General features: G+C 55.7%; 1 protein-coding gene and 1 long non-coding RNA gene across 3 annotated transcripts in view; one reads left to right on the top strand and one right to left on the bottom strand.

The window, feature by feature from the left end:
• GRIK3 (glutamate ionotropic receptor kainate type subunit 3) overlaps positions 1–21,449 on the bottom strand; it is a 217,062-nt gene that overhangs the window by 29,822 nt on the left and 165,791 nt on the right. For both annotated transcript variants that reach the window (XM_045548241.1, XM_045548242.1), the window contains exons 8-10: positions 19,920–20,027; positions 16,519–16,632; positions 8,684–8,887 (exon numbers count right to left, since the gene is read on the bottom strand). In XM_045548241.1, coding sequence (XP_045404197.1) covers positions 8,684–8,887; positions 16,519–16,632; positions 19,920–20,027 — 426 coding nt within the window. The remainder of the gene's footprint in view (positions 1–8,683; positions 8,888–16,518; positions 16,633–19,919; positions 20,028–21,449) is intronic.
• LOC123635756 lies at positions 6,939–14,018 on the top strand. The gene is made up of 3 exons (XR_006734204.1): positions 6,939–6,990; positions 13,275–13,353; positions 13,983–14,018. It is a non-coding gene; the product is annotated as an uncharacterized LOC123635756 (long non-coding RNA).

Raw genomic sequence — 21,449 nt, 5'->3', positions numbered from 1 at the left:
GGCGCTGGTATGTTCATAAGTGCCAACCAGTGGGTCAGCGACTGACACCTGCGACCCGCTCACTGGCTTCCTGAGCTGGTGGCAGCGTCCCTGCCTGACGGTGAAGAATGATGTGGGTGCCTCTCCCAGGCCTGGAGAAGTGCCCAATTCCTGAGGCCCCGCGGGCCCCACCCTGTGCCTCTGTCTCTCAGGAAGGCCAGTGGGTCTTCCCTGCTTCTCAGCCCCGGGGCCCCGGGATGGATGCGCCACAGGTTCCACCTCCAGCTGACCCCACTGTCCAGGCCGTCACTGCAAGGTCTCTTCCCTCACCCCGTAGGTCCCTGACAGTTGTATCTGCCCAGACAGGGCAGGTCCTGCCCTGGAAAAGTCCCAGGGCAGCGAGTGCCCTGCCCCCACAGACCAGGTTAGGTGCTGGTTATGTGCCCACGTGGCCGCTTGCACGGCTCCTCAGTGCCCTGTCACAACTGAGTTGTTATTTGCAAGTCACTCTTTAATATCTGGCTCCTCCGCCAGCATATAAACTCCAGGAGGGCAGGGATTAAGCTTGTTTCGCTCACTGATGTATCCCCAGGGCTTAGCTCAGAGTCGGGCTCAATCACGTTTGTCGGAAGAATGAACATCCAAACCCCATCGGGGTCCCGACCTCCTGTCCCCACCCAGTGGGCTGAGCTCTGGCCCCAGGTGCCCTGCTCAGCACCCCATGCCCCCCCTCCAGCTCACCCGACCTTCCCCTGCCTGTTTCTCTCCGGCGAGTGGAGCCTCTGCTGTGCCCTGAGCCCTGACGGGCTCACCTGCACCTTGGGAGCTCCTTCCTTCCGACTTGTCAGTGGATCCCCAGCACTGAGAGCTCTCACCTGCCCTCGTGGGCCACCTCAGGCAGGTCCTGGTGACATCCACAGCCCCATAGAGCTCCCCAGTCACTGCCCTGGGCAACCTGGCTCACTTGGGGAGGGTCCATCTTTGGAGCCCACCTGTCTTCCCCCCAACCAGCCTGCCTTGCTCCATCCAGGACTCTGCCCTGCCTCCAGGTGAGCTCCTAGCACGGCTGGCTTTAAAGTGCCCTGCCCCCGGCTGGGGCACAGCCTTCCCTGGCCTTGCAAGCAGGGGCTGGGACCAGTACAGGCAGGCCAGAACCAAGGTCTGCTTCCTGGTTGGGAGGAAGACAGGACCCGGTGGAGCAATGGTGGTGTCTTTGATACCAGATCTTCCCGTCACTCCTGCCAACCCACCTGGAGGCTGGGAGACCAGAGTCCACAGTGCCATGGCCATACTGGTGTGGGGGAACAGCACCCCAAGTCCAAGTCCTCCTTCACCCAGCCTTCAGCACCATCCTCTGCTAATTAATACCACGGAGGCAGAAATGACCCAGACGCCTTCCCTGGACGCCTCTGACTGTCGCTGGCCAGGAGGACAGGGCATGGCTACCCCTGTCGCTGGCAAGTCTCCAGGATCTTCCTCCAGGGTTTCCGAGGATGGGTCACAGCGACTCCCCCTGCTCTACTACCCATAGGACCTGTCGGCCCAGGCCCCGATCTGGGAGCCAGGGAAGGTCTTCTACTCGGCCGCATTCCTTGCTCAGACACTTATCTTGTTGAATCTACATCTAGTCCCATGTGCATAGACAACTGCCTGTTTCCTCCATTGGAAAGCAAGATCCTGAGAACCAGGGAAGCGGTCCTGCCTGTTTTGCTCACCGCTGTATCCACAGCACCTAGCATGGGGCCTGACTTAATAGATTTAGTGAATAAACGAGTAAACTGGTCAATGGAAGCACTGGAGATTTAAAGGGGTCCCCCAGCGAGCCCTCCCTCAGGAGTGCCACCATGCAGTGTTCAGGGGGTGCATTGGTAGTCATGGGGAGTGTCTGCAGACCACCCGCCGGCCAGCTGCCAAACGCAACCATTGGCCCGGAGCCACGGATAGCCAGAAAACTGCGCTCTAAATAGTCACGAGTGTCGGAAGAGATGGGTAATAGGTGCTAGAAAATTCGTAAGTGTCAGCTGAAGGGTCATGTCCCTGTGGTTCACAAACAGGCCTCCTGAGCTGACGGCCACCCAGCAGTGAGAAAGGATGGGTGTGGCTTTTGCAAGCCTGGAGAACTGCCTGGAGCCTGAGTGCCCATGAGGACAGTCCTGTGCCTGTTAGGGAGCTCAGCGGGATTTCCGGGCTCCATGGCACACTCTGAGGGATGCACCTCCACTGCCATCTCTAGAAGGATCCCCTGTCCCCACTCCCCATGTGCCCACACGGTGTGTCCGCCCACAGCCAGCCAGCGCTCCAGGGCTCCATGCGCTCAGCTGCGGCCTCAGCCAGCCCCGTCCAGGTGCGGACTGCAGCAGCCACAGCGCCCTGCCCAGGTGTGTTGCCTGGGACATCTCTTCCTCGTTCCCAGGGAAGCCTGAGTCACTGTCCTCTGGTTTGCACTCTCAGCACCTCCTGTAATCCTCTTTGCTGCAATGATCAAAATCTTAATGAAATTTCACTTGTCTGATTCATTGTTTTTTCCTAGAGGGCAAGAATCATGTCTGCCTTAGTTATCCCCACCCCTAGTCACTGCCCCGGGGTCTGGCACATCGTGGGTCGGTGCTGGGCTCAGACCCCTCTCGGGCACCATTTCAGACCCTCTGGCTCTGGCTGACCTCACGGAGGTACAATCCGACAGCATTTCATCTCTAGCCCTGTGGCTTCTTGTAGACGCTGCTGTAGGATCCTGATCAGCTCCCATACCCCCTACGCCAAACCCAGAATGCATGGAAGTTACCAGTGGGTAAACCTGTTCCCTCTACTCCAAGACACGGGCCTAGATGCACTCTGTAAGGCTCTTCCAGGGTGCAGACTCAGTCTGAGCTATTGGTCAGACTCAGTGGAGACCTGCTAGATTTTGCATCCTCGAGTTGACTTCCCCTCCTCGCTGCTCTGCCTCCCTGGCCCCTCGCTCTCTCCTGGCATCACACTCCCTAACCCAGTGGTGGCAGGAGGCCCCCCGCAGGCTCCACTCTCTAGGAGCCCAGACCCAGTGCTGTTGAACTGACGAACAAAGGGATGACACCCCATGGGGGATGGAGAGGTGCACATTCCAGTTGCTCCCTCTGGCCTCAGTTTCCCCCAATACCCCCTTCACCCTGAAGTGCTATTGCTCTCCTGCGCCTGTTTGTCTGGACCCTGACCCCCTGCCAGGTTGTTTCCAGGCCTTCCCCAGCTGGTCTGAGCTCTGTAGTGACTCTCAATGGGGCGCCAAGTCTTTCCTGAACCCCTCACCTGCTCACCTGGTCCTCAGACAGATCCTGTGACACCCTGAGCTTCCCCAGAGCTCCTCAGCCACTGCTCTGGGCAACCCTGCTGCCCTGACAAGTGTCTACCTTTGCTGTTCCTGTTTCCCCTGCCCTCCACTGCCCCGTCCCACCAGGATTCTGGCCTGCCCCAGGTGAGTTCCCAGCATGCCTTGCTTCCAAGTGAGCTTTCCCTGGTCACACAAACAGGGGTATGGAGCCCCTCCTAACACCAGTGCATGTAGGCCAGAAATAAGATCTGGTTCTTTGTTGGAAGACAGGAGACACAGTGGGCGATGAGGTCATGGCCTTGACCTTAGGCTCTCCCCTTGCACACTGTGGCTGGGAAGCCCATGGGTCAGGACTCTGCAGCTGCATCTCCGGGCAGGTGTGCAAGTCCATCTGCTCATTCATCAGTCCTTGCTCTGCGTGTGTCCGGCCTCGTGCCAGGCTTTGGGGTAATAGCTAAGTTCGGTCCATCAAGTGCTCACTGTCTGGAAGAGGAGTCATGCAGGGAAACAGGCACTTCCAGCTGTGCCACCCTCCCTGGTCTACACTCGGTGTTATGGGGAAGCAGAGGGGACACGGGGTGGTGCCAAGGCTACCCATAACCACTGCTGGTCCCCATCTTGTTTTATACTTCATCTGGGTCCAGCCCTATCTATGCGCAGGGAAAACTCATCTGGCCATATGTACCACTGTGAGAGGGAACAACTTACAGAGAAGAGAACTAGTGGCTTCCTGTGGCCTGGCAGGTATTTTCCCATCACCTTCATACCCTCTCCTGCCCTTTTCTCCCCCAATTTGCCCACCCCTGTGCGTCAAGGGCCTTGGAGGGCAGCCACGGCAGGATTCTGGGTCTCTGAGGGCAAAGTGTGAGGCCAGGAGCGCTCGAGGACCACGCTGGGGCTGGCCCTGGCCCTCAGGAGGTCACGCTTGTGCCAACTCATGGACGCTGCTCATTCCTCATCTCCCTTGACCTCCCTGCAGCCTGTGACCCTGACCTGTTTCCAGTAGCTTCTCCTCCTCAGGCCTCTGTCACCCCGTGCTCTCCTGGTTCTCCTCCTTCCTCGCCACCCTTGCCAGCCCAGGCGTCTTGTAGATTTCTCCTTCATTCCTGCTGTTCAGGGTCCCTGAGCAGTCCCCGTCTCCACCTCCCGGGCTCCCCGCAGGCTGTGGCGACCACCCACATGCTCAGCCTCCAGCCCTGCTCTCTTCTCCAAGTGCCCAGCCACAGGGCCGGCCACCTACCCGACCCCCATCCCAACGTGCCCCTAACTGACCTCACCACCTCTCCCAAATCCTCGACTTCTCCAGGGGGCTCTTGGTCGGGGGATGCCACCACCACCTCCCTAGCTGTTCAGAATTCCTCGCTTCCTCCTACTTCCTCCATCCAGCCAATCATCAATCTCATCAATTCCACCCTCTCGTCTCCTTCCCTGCTTTCCCACGGCAACACTCTGAGTCGAGGCCACCACGCTCACCCCCACCTAATCCCAGTGGTGGCCTCCACGCTGGCTCCACATTGGCCCAGCAGCAGAGAGACTTTCCTCAAGTGCCAGGCTGATGTCATATCTTTCAGTTGTGCCCTGTAGCTCTCAGGATTAAAATCAAACTCCTCAGTTTAGCACTCAGGACTCTTCAAGGCTTGTCTCTGGCCCCCTCCTCCAGCAGCAGCTCTCCTCTTGGCTTTAGGCTCTCCACTCCTGGGGCTCTGTTCCCACACTCCCCAAGCAGGCTCCTGGGCAGCTGGTGCCAGGACACAGAAGCTCTGGGTGGCAGGACACAGGGGAGTTCGTTCCCAGTGTGAGAAAAGGCCAATGTCCCAAGTAAAGGGGTGATACCAGGTATGTGCCTCAGTTCCCTGTGAGTCTGATCAATGTGAGTCAGTTCCCTGAAATTACTATTTGGATTCAGTGGAGTAAGGTCTAGGTCCTGAACTACTGTGGCCTAGCAGGATGACCACAGCTGAGGGGCCACCCTCCCGCTGTCCTCATTTCAAGCACGGCCATATTTTAGACAGGGAGGCTGCCTTGGAGGCTGCCTTGGAGGGAATAGTGATGAGCGGGACAGCTTCTGTGTACTGAGCATTCACTGAGCACTGGGCACTCTGTTGAGCATTTGGTGCCACATCTCATTAAATTTTCCCTCGAACCCTGGGTAGAAGGCTCTTTTATTATCCCCATTTCATAGATGTGGAAATAGAGGCCATTTCATAGATGTGGAAATAGAGGCCAGAGAGGTTGAATAACTTTCCCACTGTTGGCAGAAATGTGTCAGACCCAGAACTTGAACTCTTTTCTATAGGATCCCAGAATCACAAAAACACACGGGAGTAATTTAAAGCACAGATGTGAGTAGACTTTTGAGGAGGGGGACGTGAGAGCAAGCAGGCAGGAAATACAGAGAGTGACCACTGGGAGCAGAGATGGGGGACGGGTGGAGTCATCACCGCTCTGTCTAATCACATTAGTTGCCCCATAGTTCAAGGCAACTTGGGGACGGTGAGCGTGTGAGCAGGAGGGGGATGCATCCTCCGGGTGCCCCGTCTTCCTCCGCAGCCCTTGGAAGGCCACACGGCAGGGGACAGAGCGAGCGGGGAGTGTCTAGGAAGTGCTTTCTAAGTCCTGCTGTCAGAGGCCCCACCCAGGGCCCTTGGATGGGCCCCGGGGGGCAGATACTCACAAAGGTGGGCATTCATCATTTTTACGCCTACATTCAGATCCCTAATAAGGAAGTAATAATATTGCCAGGCCTTTACCATGCTTCCTATGGGCTAGTGAGAAGACTAATTATCTGACGACACTAATAAATGGTTATGATATTATTAAAAATGGCACCAAGCTAGGATTAATAGGCTCATCAATTGTAGGGAATCGGGTCTAACAAGGTCCCCTGCATGCTCTGTCAGGGCCCGTGGCGGTGATGGATACGGGGCTGCCGGAAGCGCGGCCCAGCTGCGCGGAGGACGCGGATGGGGCTACCTGCTGTTCCCCGGCTGAGGGTCAGCTCAGGAAGGTCCGGCTGCCGCTGGGTCTCTGATCACACCCCCTTGCCCACGGCTCTTCAGAGCTCTGGGGCCCCTGGAGCTGCGGTGGGTGGTGAGGCTGGCTCAGCCCTGCTCACTTCCGCACGTGGCCTCGGCTCTCCGCATGATCTGATCCCCTTCCCACCCCAGCCCCGCCCGTCTCCGCAAACCACAGCCTCAGAGCCCCCCCAGGGCCCCGGAATCCAGGGCCCCCTCACCAAGTGCAGGGGAGTGGGTAAGATGGAGATGCCTCCGGGGCCTGCTGACTAATTTCCATAATAATTATAGTTATTACTAATAACGGTGACAACACACTCCCTTCCATTTACACTGAGTTCTACAATCTAGAAGCTGCTTCCCCACCAGTTGTCTCCTCTGGGCTCACAACAAGCTGGGAAGAACGCGGGGCGGGCGTCATTATTCTCACTGTCGAGCAGAGTAACTGGAGCTCAGAGAGCTAAAGGGACGTCCTGAAGCCCCCTCCCCAGCCTCCAAGAAACAGCTGTAAGGATAAAATTAAATAAAAAAAAAAAAAAGCAAATACGGATATGGTGCCGCCTATGTAATCCACATATGTTAACTTCATCCTCACGACAATCTTATGAGGTAGGTCCATTAATATCATTTCCCTTTTACAGATGTGGAAACTGAGACACAGAGAGGTTAAGAAACTAGTCCAGGAACACACAGCTGGTAAGCGGCAGAGTGGAAACCAAACCTGGCCCGAGTTCACGCTCTGTACCGTTAGCGTCTCCTACCAGATTTCCCTGGGAGCCCAATTTGCTGGGGCCTTGGAAATGACTCCACGGACCCAGGCTCTGCTCAAGCTGCCATGCCTTCAGCGCCAGCCTGCCTCCCACGCGCAACCTGCAAGGTCTCTGCAGGGCAGCTCCCCTCAGACAGAGGCAGGAGAAGGCCCTGGCGCCGCCTACCCCAAGCCTGGAGAAGCAAAGCCATAGTCACCCCCAACCTTTGGCTGGCACTTTCCAGGCTGTGAAGATCTGCATGAACCTCTGCCCTGGCCCCTGGGGTCAGGATGGCATTTTGTAGGGGCTGGAGCACAGGGCTGTGAGGCCAAGAGCCTCTGCAACTCCACCACTGTGAATCCCGGCTCTACCACTTACCAGCTGAGGACCTTCAGCTCTCTCTGCCTCAGCCTCCTCATCTGTGAAACGGCTGTTGATAACAGTACCTACCTCGCTGGGCTGTCATAAGGACAAATGAGAGAAGGACCCTAAGGGGTCTAGCACGGATCCGGTCCCTGCATCCAGTGGCAGCTCTCTGATAGAAAATGCTTTAGGCCTGAGCCGGAAGGCAGGTGATATTTACCACGTGCCAGTCAGCTGTGCAAATGGGGCCTCATCTGATTCCCCTAACAGCCTGAGGAGCTACGGTGGTTGCTAATTACTCCTATTTTAGAAATGAAGAAATTGAGGCTCAGTGAGGTTGATGAACTTACCCAGTCACACATCTAGCAGGTGGCAGGGCTGGGACTGGAATCCCAGGTCTCCTGGACCACAGCCTGGGCTTCTAAGAACTATGATGTGTTTGCTTACAGCATCTCACAAGGTGCCCTTGTACTGACCTTCCTATGGGCTGGGCCCTGCACCAGTAGCGCAACAATCCTGCGGGGAGGGGTATTCATGCGCCCATTTCACAGATGTGCAAACTGCTCAGAGAAGTCAAGTGACTTGCCCCTGTTCACACAGCTAATGAGTGAAGAATTGGACTCAGACCCAGGGCCTCCTGGTTCCTCCCCTGCTGTTGTGACCCCAGCCTGTGGCTTCTCCGTTTTTCTCCCAATGTCTCAAGAACCCCAAGTCCCTTGCACTGGCTGCTCCGTCTCCCTGCCCTGCCCAGCCCACTTACGCGCCATACTCCCCTGAGTCCTCTCCCCCGTCCCAGGCAGGGTAAGAGGCCGCCCCTTGGTGCCTCCCGGCGGAGCCTTGCTCATCCCTTCGCCCCAGGCCTCAGCTCCCCGGACCCCCACTGGACCCAAAGTTACTCAAGGCAGTGACAGGTTTATCTCTGCGTCCCAGAGTCTGGTGAAGTGCCTCGTGCTGGCACCTCATGCACGGGGTTGGGACACTCTTTGGTGGTTTGTAAAGGGGCAGAAGGCACTGAGAAGCTGAGGGAATCCTCCAGAACCAGCAAATCGAAGACGCCAGTGGGGCTGGCGCTGAGTCAGGTGGCGGCTGGTGCGTGTTTGCATGGAGAAGAATGACAAGGGCAGGCCCGAGAGAGCTGGGGCACACGTCTTCACATGGGGTCCCCCAACCCCCAGGGTCACATCTCCCCTGCCCCCAGGGGCACCCCCCTGCTGGGACGGCCAGCCGTGGTGCACACAGCGCTCCGCCAAGCCTCCCAGGGGTCCCGCCGGGCTTACGTGGTCGATGAGCTCCTTGATCATGCCGTTCCACTGGCCCTTGTCGTCCTGCGCCCCGTACTTGCCGTCCTCCACCAGCCGGATCTCGTAGGAGAAGCCCAGGATGTGGGCCAGCTCCTTCAGCAGGTCGATGCAGTAGCCCTCGAACCGGTCGTTCCCGTACAGGGTCCTGTCGGACTTCCGGAACATGACAAACGGCTCCTCCTGCGGGACAGATGGGAGGGGACTGCTGAAGCCTGGCGGGCAGGGTGGAGGGGGGCTTGGGCTGGACAGCCTGGGCAGGAACTGCTGCCTGTGTTTCTATGAAACCACTGGGGTGGTCAGACGAATGGCCTGTTAGGCCAGGAGAGGGGAAGCACATTTCCTGAGGGCCAGCCTGGGGCCTCACGCACGGCCACCTACAGCAGCCCCTGCTACAAGGTGGGAGCTCAGTAGGTACTTGCTGATTTAAGTGCCCAGCAGCTACAGGGCTAGTGAGCGGTGGAACAGGGATCTGAACTGGGGACTGCCTGATCCCAAAGCCCAGTAACACAGGCCGGGGGCCTTACAGTGTGGTCCCAGGACCAGGAGCATCCGCACCACCTGGGAACTTGTCAGAAAGGCATGTGCCCAGGCTCCATGCCAGACCTAACTGAACCAAGGACTCTAGGCGGGGCCCAGGAATCTGTGCTTTCAGTGGCCCTCCAGGGAATACTGATGTCCGCTCAAGTCTGCAGACAATGCTGCAGAAAGCCCTCTGCAAGTATCTTCTCTGACTGCCCCCTCGACTCCCACTTAAAAGATTAGATCTACACACTCCTTGATACCTTTCTCTCTCTCCAAGGATCTCCTCAGTCCCCCGCCTTAGGATCTGCCGGGTGACTGACTGCTGATAACGGTGACAGTTTGCATTTATATGTGGCTGCGCCAGGGGCCAGTCAATCAGCACGTGAGACAGCACAGAGCCCAGCGGGGCACCAGGGCTCAGCAGACAGAAGCTGTTATCGCCTTACTTAACCTTAATGCCAACCTTTTGGGGTAGTTACTAGTGATCCCATTTTATAGATGCAGAAAGGGATGTTCATGAGGACAAATGACTTGTGTGAGGCCACCCAGCTGGCACTGAGGGACGATCTGAACTGGGTTGACCCCAGAATGTGAGTTCTCTGCCAGAGACCCTGAGCCCATGGAGCCTGTCCCAGGTGGGCAGGTGACCCCTCAGGAAGGTTGCCTATGGACCTTTCTAGATCCCCAAACCAGGTCGAGAGCTGCCACCCTCACACCTGCTCCTGGACAACAACTCTAGTCTTCTTGGACTTGTCTGGGCCTCCTTCATCCGTCCCTTGCCCTGTCTCTGCCTGAGCTCCTCTGCCTCTTCCTGTCACGAAACACTCCTCACATCCACCTCAGCGCCCAGGTGTCACAATGCCCCAAGCCTTCCGCTGGTGGGTGATAGCCGTTAGCTGGCAGAAGGCATGTAAGCCGGGAAGCTCATGTCCACGTGCCCACAATAAGGCACACACCCGTCTCATCATCCCCTCCACTGGCAGGGCCATTCCCTCGACCTCACGGGCCCCTGAGGTGAGGTGAGCAGCGGAGGCCCCGGTGCAGACCCTCGTCAGAAGTCCCAGGAGAGAAACGCACCGGCAGCCTCACGCCGGGCTCGGGGCTTTCGCTGCGGCAGGCAGGCTCCATTCTATGGTGCCAGCAACACTACCTGTCAGAATCCCATCCCACCCCATGACTGATCTATCCCAGCTTTTCAGCAGCCCTTGGGACACTTCAGAGAAAGCCAGGGAGTGTGTGACTCCCCAGGGGGTTCCCAGCTCTCCAGGGATTCTGAGAAAACCACTTCTCAGTCTAACTGGGTAGAAAGCTGGACCCTTGGGAGGCACCATGCTGAATCTCAGTGCCTCTCACGCTCACCCTCCAACCCAGCAGGCAGCTCATCAAGGTTGGAGAAGAGTCCAGGTGGGGACCTGGGAAAGGTGCTGAGGCTGGACAGGGAACCTTGTCTGGTCCATACACTGCCTTTATGCAAATTCATCTCTGGGCAGATGCATCCTGGCACCCTGGCATGGGCCCTGGCGAACAGGGCCTGGGTGAGATTTCAGTCCCAACTCATCCTTTTGGTTGATGCTCTTGTGCAGTGAACAAGCTACACCACTGTACCTGGTGGCCCTGACTTTAGTTCAAGGGAAGAATTAGAGAGAAGGTGCCATCTTTCCCAGGGGACCTACCAACCACATACAAAATCCTAGACAAAATCTATCTTCTTCTGTAAAATGTAAAAAGAAAAAAAAATATAGAACCCACCTTACAAGGTTGTTGGGAGGATAAAACGAGTCAATCAATGAAAACCACTCAGAATAGTGCCTGGCAAATGTTAGCTGCCAATATTATTATTATTATTAATATCGGCATCATCATCTTCTTCTCCTTCGGGTGCACTAGTTGTCCTGTTACCGCACTGACCTTTCCAGACTGGAGACCACTCCCAGTGTCATCAAAGGTTAAAGACCAGGGCTGGTGGAAAACCATTTCAGGAAAGGTCCCTGAGACAGCTCACTTCCTGACCCTCTCTCCACGCCCCTCCCCAGCCCAATCCTCTAAAATTAGCACTTCATTTGTGAAGCCACCACAGCCCCAGAATCTATACATCTCCATATAAATACGCTGCCTTCGGAGCAGCTGTAAAATGCCATTAATTTCGGGAAGTGCTTTGCGGATGGCATACATATTTAACAGCCAAAGCCCAGAGCATTAAAATGGTGCTCGCCTTAGTAATGTGTCTCTAGACCTGCAACATTTCCTAGGGGGTAATTCTGAACTCCGCCAACTACTTATTCATGGACTATTTCACAATTTATTACTGGAAATGTCCAGACAGCCAATTCACAAGCTCTCTCGGCTGCTAATCGATTGCTCAGTGAAGGTGCCCTCAATTTCATAACTTCACGCTCTCCTATTGCTCTGGGAGAGCAGCCGGAGGAGCAGGGGTAATATTTCTCTTCAACAAGTCACAGAAAACAAGGGCCCAGAAAAATAACCGTTTCCAACTTTCCATTGCCAGGGTTCTCGCTCTGGCTTCTCTACGATCGCTTACGCCAGTGTGAAAGCCAGGCCCGGTGCTAAGCTTCTCCCAGTGGCAGGACCCATGGAGTTGGAAGAGGGGTCTCCAGGGGTTACCCCCAAGTAGAGAAGGATCCAGGGCTTAGGCACCTGAGAGCTGCATTCCCAAGCCCCCTTCTGAGTTAGGCAGTACCAACCCACATGCACACACGCATGCACATGTATGTACAATGCTCCTGGCACAGATACACCACAGTCTCAAGTGCTCTGTCTGCTAGCCCTGCTTGGACCCTGGGCCTTGGCCTCTGCCGGTCAGAACCAGGACAGAGCACTAGGAGTCCTGTTCTCCCAGCAGGATGGGCCTAAAATGGTCCCCCCGCCTGGGATGGTTCTCCCAGTCCACATTCTGGCCTTAGCATTTTCGCTTTCCTGCTGCCGGGTGCTGAGGGTTTGGCCTGCCTGGCAGTTGAGTCTACGTGGGTCACGATGTGCACACGGCACAGACGCACCCATCAGCGAGTACCCAGGCACCTGTGCATAGCCGGTCTCTCACCCGCACACATACGCACACGCACGCCGACACCACTGCTCACATCAGCAGCCAAAAGAGCCTTGAACCTTCAAAAGCAGGGCCTCCAGGAGTGGGTCGGGTGTGTTTTCTCGGTGTGTGAGCTGAGGTTTGGGCAGATGAATTTTTCATGAGCTCAAGGAAGAGCGGAACCAGAACAGAGGCTGGGGCCAAGCAGAGAGGGGGCGGGGGAGGGCAGGCTTCCAGGCTCCTGCTGCTGCTGTTTCGGTCTCAGGAATGGGAAGGCTGCCTGCAGCTCTGAAAGGCCAGAGGGGGCAGTGTCAGGGCTCTCTGTCCATCTGTCTGTCCAGGGCAAGGCGTCCTTAGTGCCTAATCTCAGGGTTTGTGACAGAGGAGAAGAGCAGGTGGGTTTGGGGCTTAGCCGGATTCCAGGGGAAAGAAAGCGAGGAGAAACCCCTCTCATCAGGGATCTTGGATCCAGGCCCTGCTCTCTAGGGCAGGGCAGTTTGATGTTCCTGTGCTGGTACCCTGGGATCTGCCTGTCACTCAAAGTGCTGTTGCCCTGACAACACCCTCCCAGACAAGCAGGGGCTGTGCTCTCAGCAGGAGGTGGTGGTCCCGCATTCAGACCGCTAAGCATGGGCTGGGTTTTCAGCCAGAGCAGCTGCGGCTGGGCCAGGCTGGGCCACTCCCCACTGCCTTGCAGCTGTCCTAAAGACCCCAATCCTGACACCATCCCCTAGGATTCCAGGACATGCAGACCAGCTGAGCCTTTTGGGAACATTCCCTGGAGTATCTGGAGCAGCTCTAGGTTTTCAGGTGGCCTTAGACTTGTCCTTGCATGGGAGTGGGCATCTCTCTCCCAGGAGACCCTGAGGATACTTTCAGCTGGACACAGAGTTTCTTGTAGACCTTTGTAAAGGCTGTGTGTCACGTTTGGTCCCCATCAGGGGACATTCTCCCCATTCCCCTGCCTTCAGAGTAAACAAAGCTTCTCTCACTGCCCCACAGGGACAAGCAGAGCCTGCCCTCCCGTGATCTCCAGGCAGAGGGATGGAGAGAGCTGAATCGTGGGTCACCCCCAGACCACGTGAGTGCTGACACTGCATGATGGGGTTAAGACGGTTGGTGGTCCCATACACGGGCAGTGGGAAATCTGCATCAAGCGGGTCAGCAGCTGTGTCAGAGGTCAAGGCAATGGGGCCAAGGGGCAAGGAATTACTGTGACATCAGGCCCAGGAGCTCTGACTGCAAACCCAAGGCAGAGAATGAGGTGGTGGGCAATCTGGAGTTTTATGTCTCAGCAGGAGACTACAGGGGCTCACAAGGTCGAGGTCGCAAACCCTAAAGCCTTCAGGGACCAGTGGGGAAACAACAGTCTAAGAAGCAGCCAAGTGTAACCAATAGGGAGTGGTATCCGAATGCAAATTCAAATTTATAACACAACTCGCCCTGTGCTAGAGATCACCTCTGTGGCCATGGCCAGGGATGTCTTTCGTGGAATTCAGGCCTGTGGCCAGAGCAGAGGTTTTCTCCAGAACTCTCACTCTGCATGTTGCATTAAGCCTGAGCTCACCGGGGACCGGACCTGTAATCAATAATAACGAATACCACTAACAGCTATCACTTAGCACTCACTCCGTACCATGTATACGTATTAATCATTCGTCCTCTCGACTCTAGGAAGTAGGTGAGATTATTATCACCTCCCTTTTTCAGATGGAGAAACTGAGGCACAGGGAGGGGAAGTGATTTTTCAGGGTCACTCAGTAAGTCAACAGGAAAGCCAGGATTCATCCCCAGAGGTGTGTGTTCTTAATCATCCCATGGTTCTGACCCTGCGTCCCGAACATACCGCATGTCCCAAAGAACTGCTGGGCTCGAGTCTGCCTGGATGCCCTGCAGCTGAGGGGTGGGGGACAGACCGAGCTGTGACCAGGCTGTGGGCCAAGAGGGGCTTCTCTCCTTCCCTGTGTCCTGGGATGCCTGGGAGCCAGGCGGATGCTGGGGGCGGGACCTCCATAGAAGTTTGGGATCTCTGTGAGAAGCTGCAAGTGTTGACAAAGAAGCTCTGAGGATTCACAGGTCAAGGGCATGGGGTGTCTGCCGGATTCTTCCTCTGCTTGTGCAGAAAAATCCCTTGTGCCTCTGCAGAAGGGTTTCATGCCCTTGAAATCAGGCTGCTGCCATTTCAATAAAATTTAACCCCTTGCTCTTTCAAGGTGCTTCTATTTTGCCTCCTTTGGGTGCACGATCCTTAGCTACCTCTTAGTGTTCAGAGTATTGTTTTGTGACCGAGTCGCCTTAGCTCATTCAATCATCTCTCCTCCTAATCCCTTAAATCAGACTAGTTTTACCTTTTTAAAATCTTGCCTCATGAAAAGTGTTTTATTTATATCTCCCGTTCTATGCAGCCCTGCTTTTAATCTTTTACCACCTTTTTATTATTTTATTTTTACCCTTTTACATTTTAGCTTTGTCACACTTTTATCCTTTGCTTTTTGACATTTTGGTTTTACATTTTTTACCTTGCCTAGGCGGAGCTATAAATTATTTAATTTTTCGTCTTTCTTAATATCTTCCCTTATCATCTCATTTCTCATCTTCATTTCCTCTTTATTATTTTCCTTTTAACCTTTTCATTTTGTTCCCTCTCCACTCTCCTCTACCTTTTCTATTTTTGTCTGCATCAATATTCCTTTAATTGCGCGTCAGTCTTCACTCTCATCCCCTTGTGCTTGTTAAATGTTTATTTCTGTCTTTTATATTTTTTATATTACAGTTTTTTTCCTCTTCCTTTTGAGATCTTTTCAGTTATTGGCTTTTAGTAGTTTGGCTTTTAAATTTGTTTGATTAATGAAAAGTTGATCAATAAAGTCCGGCAGGGTGTGTGGCTGTCGGGAAGACGCTAGTTCGCGGGTCTTGCCCCAAAGAGGAAGGCGGGTGTCTCTCCGGCCGCCTCCTCGGGCTTTCCCAGCAGCTCGTCTAGAACCACCGTGACATCTCTGTCGCCTTTAGCATGGATCCTCTCAGTGATCGTGACCCTTGGGGCTGGTGATGAAATCCACAGGCTAAAGTTCCCCTCCAGATGCCGACAGCACCCTGGTGTCTGCCACCCCCTGGGACTCCTGGAAGGATGGGGTTTCTTCCTGTCACCCCCCTTCCTGTTCCATGACGTCCACCACCCAGCCACAGAGCACATACGTGGTGAGCTACCCCAGAGGGGAGGACATAAGACCATCCAACAGGGCCCTTTGAGCTGTCTGTGGGGGGACACAGGTGGGTGCAAGCCCTGTCTGAGCACTGCGGAAGGTTCCATTCCAGGGGAGCCTTAGTTAACCCAATGGGCTGAGCTCCCTGTGTTCAGAGGAACGACCTCAGCATATGGTCCTTATAGACATATAGGCTTTATTATAGCAGACGCTGACTAGAGCCAGAATTGTCCTCAAAGGGTCTTCAGTTGGAATCCACGGGGTTGTGATTGGGCTGCCTCCCCCCAAGATGCCCTGGCTGGGGCCCCAAGAGCAGTGCTGTGTCCCTGAGAGGGTCTGTGCTGAGCCTGTGGGCGCCCTGTGGCCTTCCAGGAGGGACTGGTGCAGGTGGAGCAGGCACAGCCCTGGTCAGGAGAAGGAGGCTGGTGGCCCCATCTGTCCCCTGCCTGTCCCTGAGCTCCACGGTGCAGAGCCGCTGTGGGAGATCCCAGGAGCCCCTTCTTGGGTTGGAAGGGGTGAGGAGTGGGGACTGGAGAGAGGATGGGATGCAATTCCATTCAGGGGCAGTGGCTGTGGCTGACGGCTGGGGACATGACGTTGGAGAGTGTGGCATGTGTACAGACTCCCAGCACCCACTGAGCTCTGTGGTGTGGCCACACCCCCACCACGTCTGGGTTGACCTGTGGGAAGGGCCTTTCCCTGGGAACTGAGTCCTGTTGCAAAGGGCAGTTTACCCGCTTGCTGCCACCCCATCGTGTGTCCTGCTCAGACATCAGGGCCCAGGGAGTGAGTGGGGTGGGAGGGAAAAGCACAGGGGCTCCTGCCCGTGGTCCTGGGCGGAGTTGCTGTGCCCCAGCTGCCCTCGGAGACCCTAAGTGTTTCCACCTTCCTGCAGCCCCACGGCCACCATCCTCTGGCCCCCCAGCAGCCTCATAAAAGGTACCCCATCCGTGACGGGTGGGGGACAGAGAGGTCTGTCCAGCCCACATGGTCACCCCACTCCAGGTCAGACAGTCCTTCTTGCAGGAGCTGCAGGCTCTTACCAGCACTGTGGTGACGATGAGTGACCTGTTTGTCAGAGAGTCTGTGACATTAGGACCTCGGCCTTTGGCGACCTCGGTGATGTTGAGCCCGTCGGCAGGACTCCACACCCCAACCTGGAAGGACAGACAGACAGAGAGCAGGGTGCTGAGTCCTCAATCTACCCGTCCTTCTCCATGTTGCCAAGATCATCATCATCCTCTTTATCTGCTGTCATGTTTTGAGCCGACTGTTCTGACAACAACCCTGCTGTCCTCCCTCCTTCCCTGATGAGGCCCCCAAGGTGTTGAATCTCCTGAATTCTGCCGTCCCCCTTGCTGGCAAACCCACCACAGCGGAAGGGGAAGGTGCAGAGGGAGACGGTAAGTGCACAGATAGCCCAGGGACCCCTGGGGCTGCGCAGCTGCTAAACGGTGCTGGAGGGAATCAGGGGTCCGTGGTCAGTGCCAGGTCCTGCCCTGGGACACCTGGGGAAGGCCCTGGGCACCTGGGCGCTCACTTATCAGGCCTCAGACCCAGCCAGCTCCCAGGGGCAGATCCTTCCAAAGCCCAGGACAGGGCCTGGAATGAGGGAGACGTTCACTAAACGTCTGTGGACCCTGTAAAGGACAATGAACAGTGTCATGTGCAGGAAGGCAGGCTGGGCAGGAGGCCGGCCTTGGTGGCTGGTCTGGGGCTGGTCGCACAGGAGGTGAGGAACCTCCCTGGGTTCACCTTGGGTGCTGCTGGGTTTGAAGGCAGTTTGCTTTGTGGTTTTACTTCTAAGCCAGCAGATACTCTGGCCAAGGTGGCATAATCTCTCTCTCCATAGCATCCTTATTGACATCAGGCCTGAGGCTAGAGGGAGGGAGGGAAAGGTCAAGTTTACAAATGGTCCTAAAGCCCTGGGCCTCTTGAAGGTCCTTTTTGACCCTACTCAGCCCAGCTCTGCCTGATCTCAGCCCCCCTCACTGAGGGAAGGCTTCAGCATGCCCACTCTGTCCTTGGCCCAGTTGGGGGGTACTCAGGAAACTTAATCAATTAAACAGAGAGGCCAAATGCAAACATCCCATTAAGAGAGCTGTGCAGAGCAGATAGCAGAGAGACATGTAATTATGCTTGGGTAATTCTGCCTTAATCCTCCCAAAGCCACCGGCTGGAGCTGGCTGGATCAGCTATGACCCGGATAAGCAAACAGAAGTGATAATATGACAGGCAGAGTGGCCGTGTTTGGGAGCTCAGCAATCCCCTCAGGGCAGGATCTCTGCCGGCGTGGACCACCAAGGCCATGAGGGAAAGAGACAGGCAGACGGCATTGAAGAGGCTCTTCTCTTAAGTGGGCCAAGCTCAGGGCCAAGTCAGCACGAGGGTGCCTAGCAGAGCACCTGGGGCAGGACGTGCTCAACAAGCATCTGTCCAGAGGCTGCATGGACAGCAGGAACCCTCACCCCGGCAGGCATCTATTGAGCTCCGACTGCATGCCCTGCTAGATACCAGGTGCCATGGGGCATGTGAGAACAGTCAGGACTGAGGAGGATGCAGCTTGCAGAGGCTCTCTGCTCACAATCCAGGTGGCTGTGACCAGGAGCCTCTGCAGGCCAACCTTTGTCCAGGGATAATGGAGTTTTTCTTGAGTATTAGCTATGGTCAATTTGTACCAGCTGCCTGGAGGGCAGTTGGGAGAAGGATGCTGCAGGTGGGCTCAGATGGAAAGAGTGCTCCAATGGTCAATTACTGATGCCTGCCGCGGCACGGAGCCGGAAGTGGGGGCATGCATGCCATTTCATTGCCCTCTCTCGAATTTTGGGGCTATCCCCAGAGATGGACAACAGAGAGAGCAAGAATGGGACAGTCACTTGAGTGAATATGGCATTCATCATAGCACTGCCAGAGGAGGAAGGGTCCTCCCTGTCACTGTAGGAGTTTAAACAGAAGCTGGAAGATTCTTGATGAGAACTCATGTAGTCTGTATAGAGTTGAATCAACTGGCCTTGACAATCTTAGGTAGGGAGGCCACAGCCCCTTTTCCTAAGACTGATGCTACATGTGGCATGAAACAGTGGCAGAGGAATGGTGAGGTTTCCCCCTCCATCCCCAAGTCTCACAGTGGCTCCCAGGGTCGGAGAGAAACTCAGGAGTGAGTGACTGCAGTGACCATGGCCACAGCCACAATGAGGCCAGTGCTGGCCTGGGCAGAGCCAGGCTCGTGCCTGAGTGACAAAGGTCACATCCCACAACCAGGGCAACTGCAGGGTCAAAGACCTGGAGGGTCAGGAGGGAGGGAGCGTGACTGGACCGTGGGTATGCCTCAGGGAGCAGTGGACACCAGGCCTGGAGAGGCCAGCTGGGGCATCTCTTGGAGGGTCTTAAAGGCCTAGGTGAGGGGCTGAAGCTTAATGACTCAGCCCTGGGGAGCCACGGGCAGTTTCAGAGCAGGGTAGTGCTTTGCTTGGGGAAGCTCATCTGTCTGTACACTGGGAATGGCTGGAGGGCTCAAGATTCAGGGTGAGGCATTAAAATAATCCACATAAGAGGCCTGAGCCTCACGGGGCAGTGCAGGGAGGAGCGAGCAGTCAGATCCCCGAGGTGCGGAGGCACCAGCAGTGGCCCCTCCACTCTCCTGGCCTCTGCTCCCTGCGTTTTATACACCCCGCCTTGCAGGGCTGGAGAGGTGCCCCAGTGGCTCCCGGGGACCAGCCTGCCAGGGCAGAGTGCAGCTGAGCCCCCAGACCCTGGGTCTCAGGGAATCCTGAGACTTGGGGGCTCACCTTAAATCCCTTCTCAGCCCAGCAGCCTGACTCTGACAGCGTATGTGGAAGGTGCCCAGAGATCAGGACTGGCCTCACTGAATCATTTCTGTGTTGGCCAGATCGAGGCCCCAGGCAGGCCTGCTTTCCCCCTGCAAACTCTCTGCAGTCACAGAGGCCTTAGGAGCCTGCGGGGGAGGGCTCAGAATCTACGTGCTCCAGCCTCTTTCCCAGGATAAGAGTCACCTCCAGTCTCCCAGACAAGCAATCGCTCTGTCTTTGCTTAAATGCCTCCAGTGACAGTGAGCTCACTACTCCCCAGGACAACACCCCCTGCTGTCTGTCCTTCTGCCCCATGACATCCCTGTGGGGACTCAGAGACAGTCTGTTTCCCCATGAAACTTCTGTCATGTTTCCCAGGCTAAGCATCCCCAGTGGCCCACGCTCACAGGGTGACGGTCTGTGTGTCTGCTGTAGCCAGGCCGCTGGCTGCTGCACCTTCCAGCCCCCCAGCCTTCCTGCTCTCTGATGGGCCCACAGAGGCACAGGCCACATGGGGTCTCGTCTAGCCCTGGGCCGGGCAGCTGGATTGGGTCTTGTGCCTGCCTCTGGGCCTCTGCCTGGGGTCTGTCATGGGGGATTCAAGAAACCCCTGCTCCTCCCCTGAGCCCACGCACCTTCTCCAGCCCATCCTCCTTCAGACTGACAATGTCCAGATCAAAATCGGTCCGCAAGCCACTGGTTTTGTTGAAAACAATCCGTCCAGTTAATCCTTCCCATTGAGCCTGCGGAGGGGAGAGGGCAGAGCAGCAATTCCTTGGGCTCATAAATCATCATTCGGTACAACTGTACAATGCTTCATTTTAATTACTCCTTGCACTGATACTGTTCCCCCAAGACCATGATTAATTAATAATCACCTCCATCATTGCTCGGGCTGCGGTGCGAGCCAGCGATTTCCATAAATTCTATTATGCTCTTTAGCCAGCTTTACATTTGCACCTTCTCGTGTACAACATCGATCTTGGATGTGCTCAAATGAGCCCCCGCCTCGAAGTCACCCATGTCAGATCCCCGGAGAGGGCAGGGGGGCAGGCGGGCAGAGGTGGGACAGGCGAGATCTGCTCAGAGGCAGAAAAGCCAACGGGCTGAGCTGGCCCTGGCTGCAAAACCAGACACTTGGAATAGTCCCCAGAGAGGCCGAGGGGGACCAAGAAGGTCGTCACTCCCATCCCCTGGCTCCAGTTCCAGGCACACTGTGGCTAAGAACTCTGGGATCAGAAGGCTGGGCCCAACCACAATTAGCTGTGTGACCTTGAGTGTTTCATTTCACCTCTCTGCCTTAGTTTCCTCATCTATAAAATGGAATTAATCATAGTTCCCATCTTACCAAAATGCAATGAGGGTGAAATGAGATAAGTTATGTAAGATATTGAGAACGGTGCCTGGCACAACTTGAGCCCTGAGTAAATGGTAGCTTCTGTCATTTTTAAATTGTCATTAGCTTCCCTAACACACAGAGAGGCAGGCAGAGGTCGGGGCAGACCTAAACTGAGAGCAGCTCCCTCTTCTAGATCAGGGGTTGGCACACGGTGGCTGGTGGGTCAGACTGGCCCGTCTGCTTCTGTAAATGTTTATTAGCTCACAGCCATGCCCGTGTGTTTGCGTGTTGTCTGTGGCTGCCTCTGCACTGCCACCGCAGAGCTGAATATTCGAGACAGAGACCATCTGGCCCACAAAGCCGAAATTATTTCCTATCTATCCCTTTACAGAGAAAGTTTGCGGACTCCATTCTAGATAACACCTTACCATACAAAGTATTTTCACACGTTCATGTCACGTGACCTCGGCAGCGGCCCTGGGCGGTGGGCCAGGCAAGGACTGTGCTTCCCATTTTACAGACGAGGAAGCAGGCCTGGAGGGGGCTGTGGGTCACGCAAGCTCACACAGTGAACAAGAGGCACAGCCAAACAAGAAGGTGGGGTCCCAGGGCTCCACTCCTCAGTCTGGACTCACTTCCCTCCTCTCTCTTCTCCAAGAGCAGCCAGAATACAGTTAAACACCTAAGCTTTCTGTGTCTGGGAGAACAAACCCCACACATCCTGGAGTCCTTGGGAACAGAGGTGGACTTGGGAGCAAGAGGAGGGGAGAAGATCTGGGGGCTCACAGCCAGCCTGGGCCAGAGAAGGGGCAGGGGAGTGACTGAG

This window comes from Lemur catta, chromosome 3 (genome assembly GCF_020740605.2).
Source record: "Lemur catta isolate mLemCat1 chromosome 3, mLemCat1.pri, whole genome shotgun sequence".
Taxonomy (NCBI): domain Eukaryota; kingdom Metazoa; phylum Chordata; class Mammalia; order Primates; family Lemuridae; genus Lemur; species Lemur catta.
The sequence above is the reverse complement of the archived record's forward strand: the minus strand, read 5'-3'. Positions and strand labels throughout refer to the sequence as shown.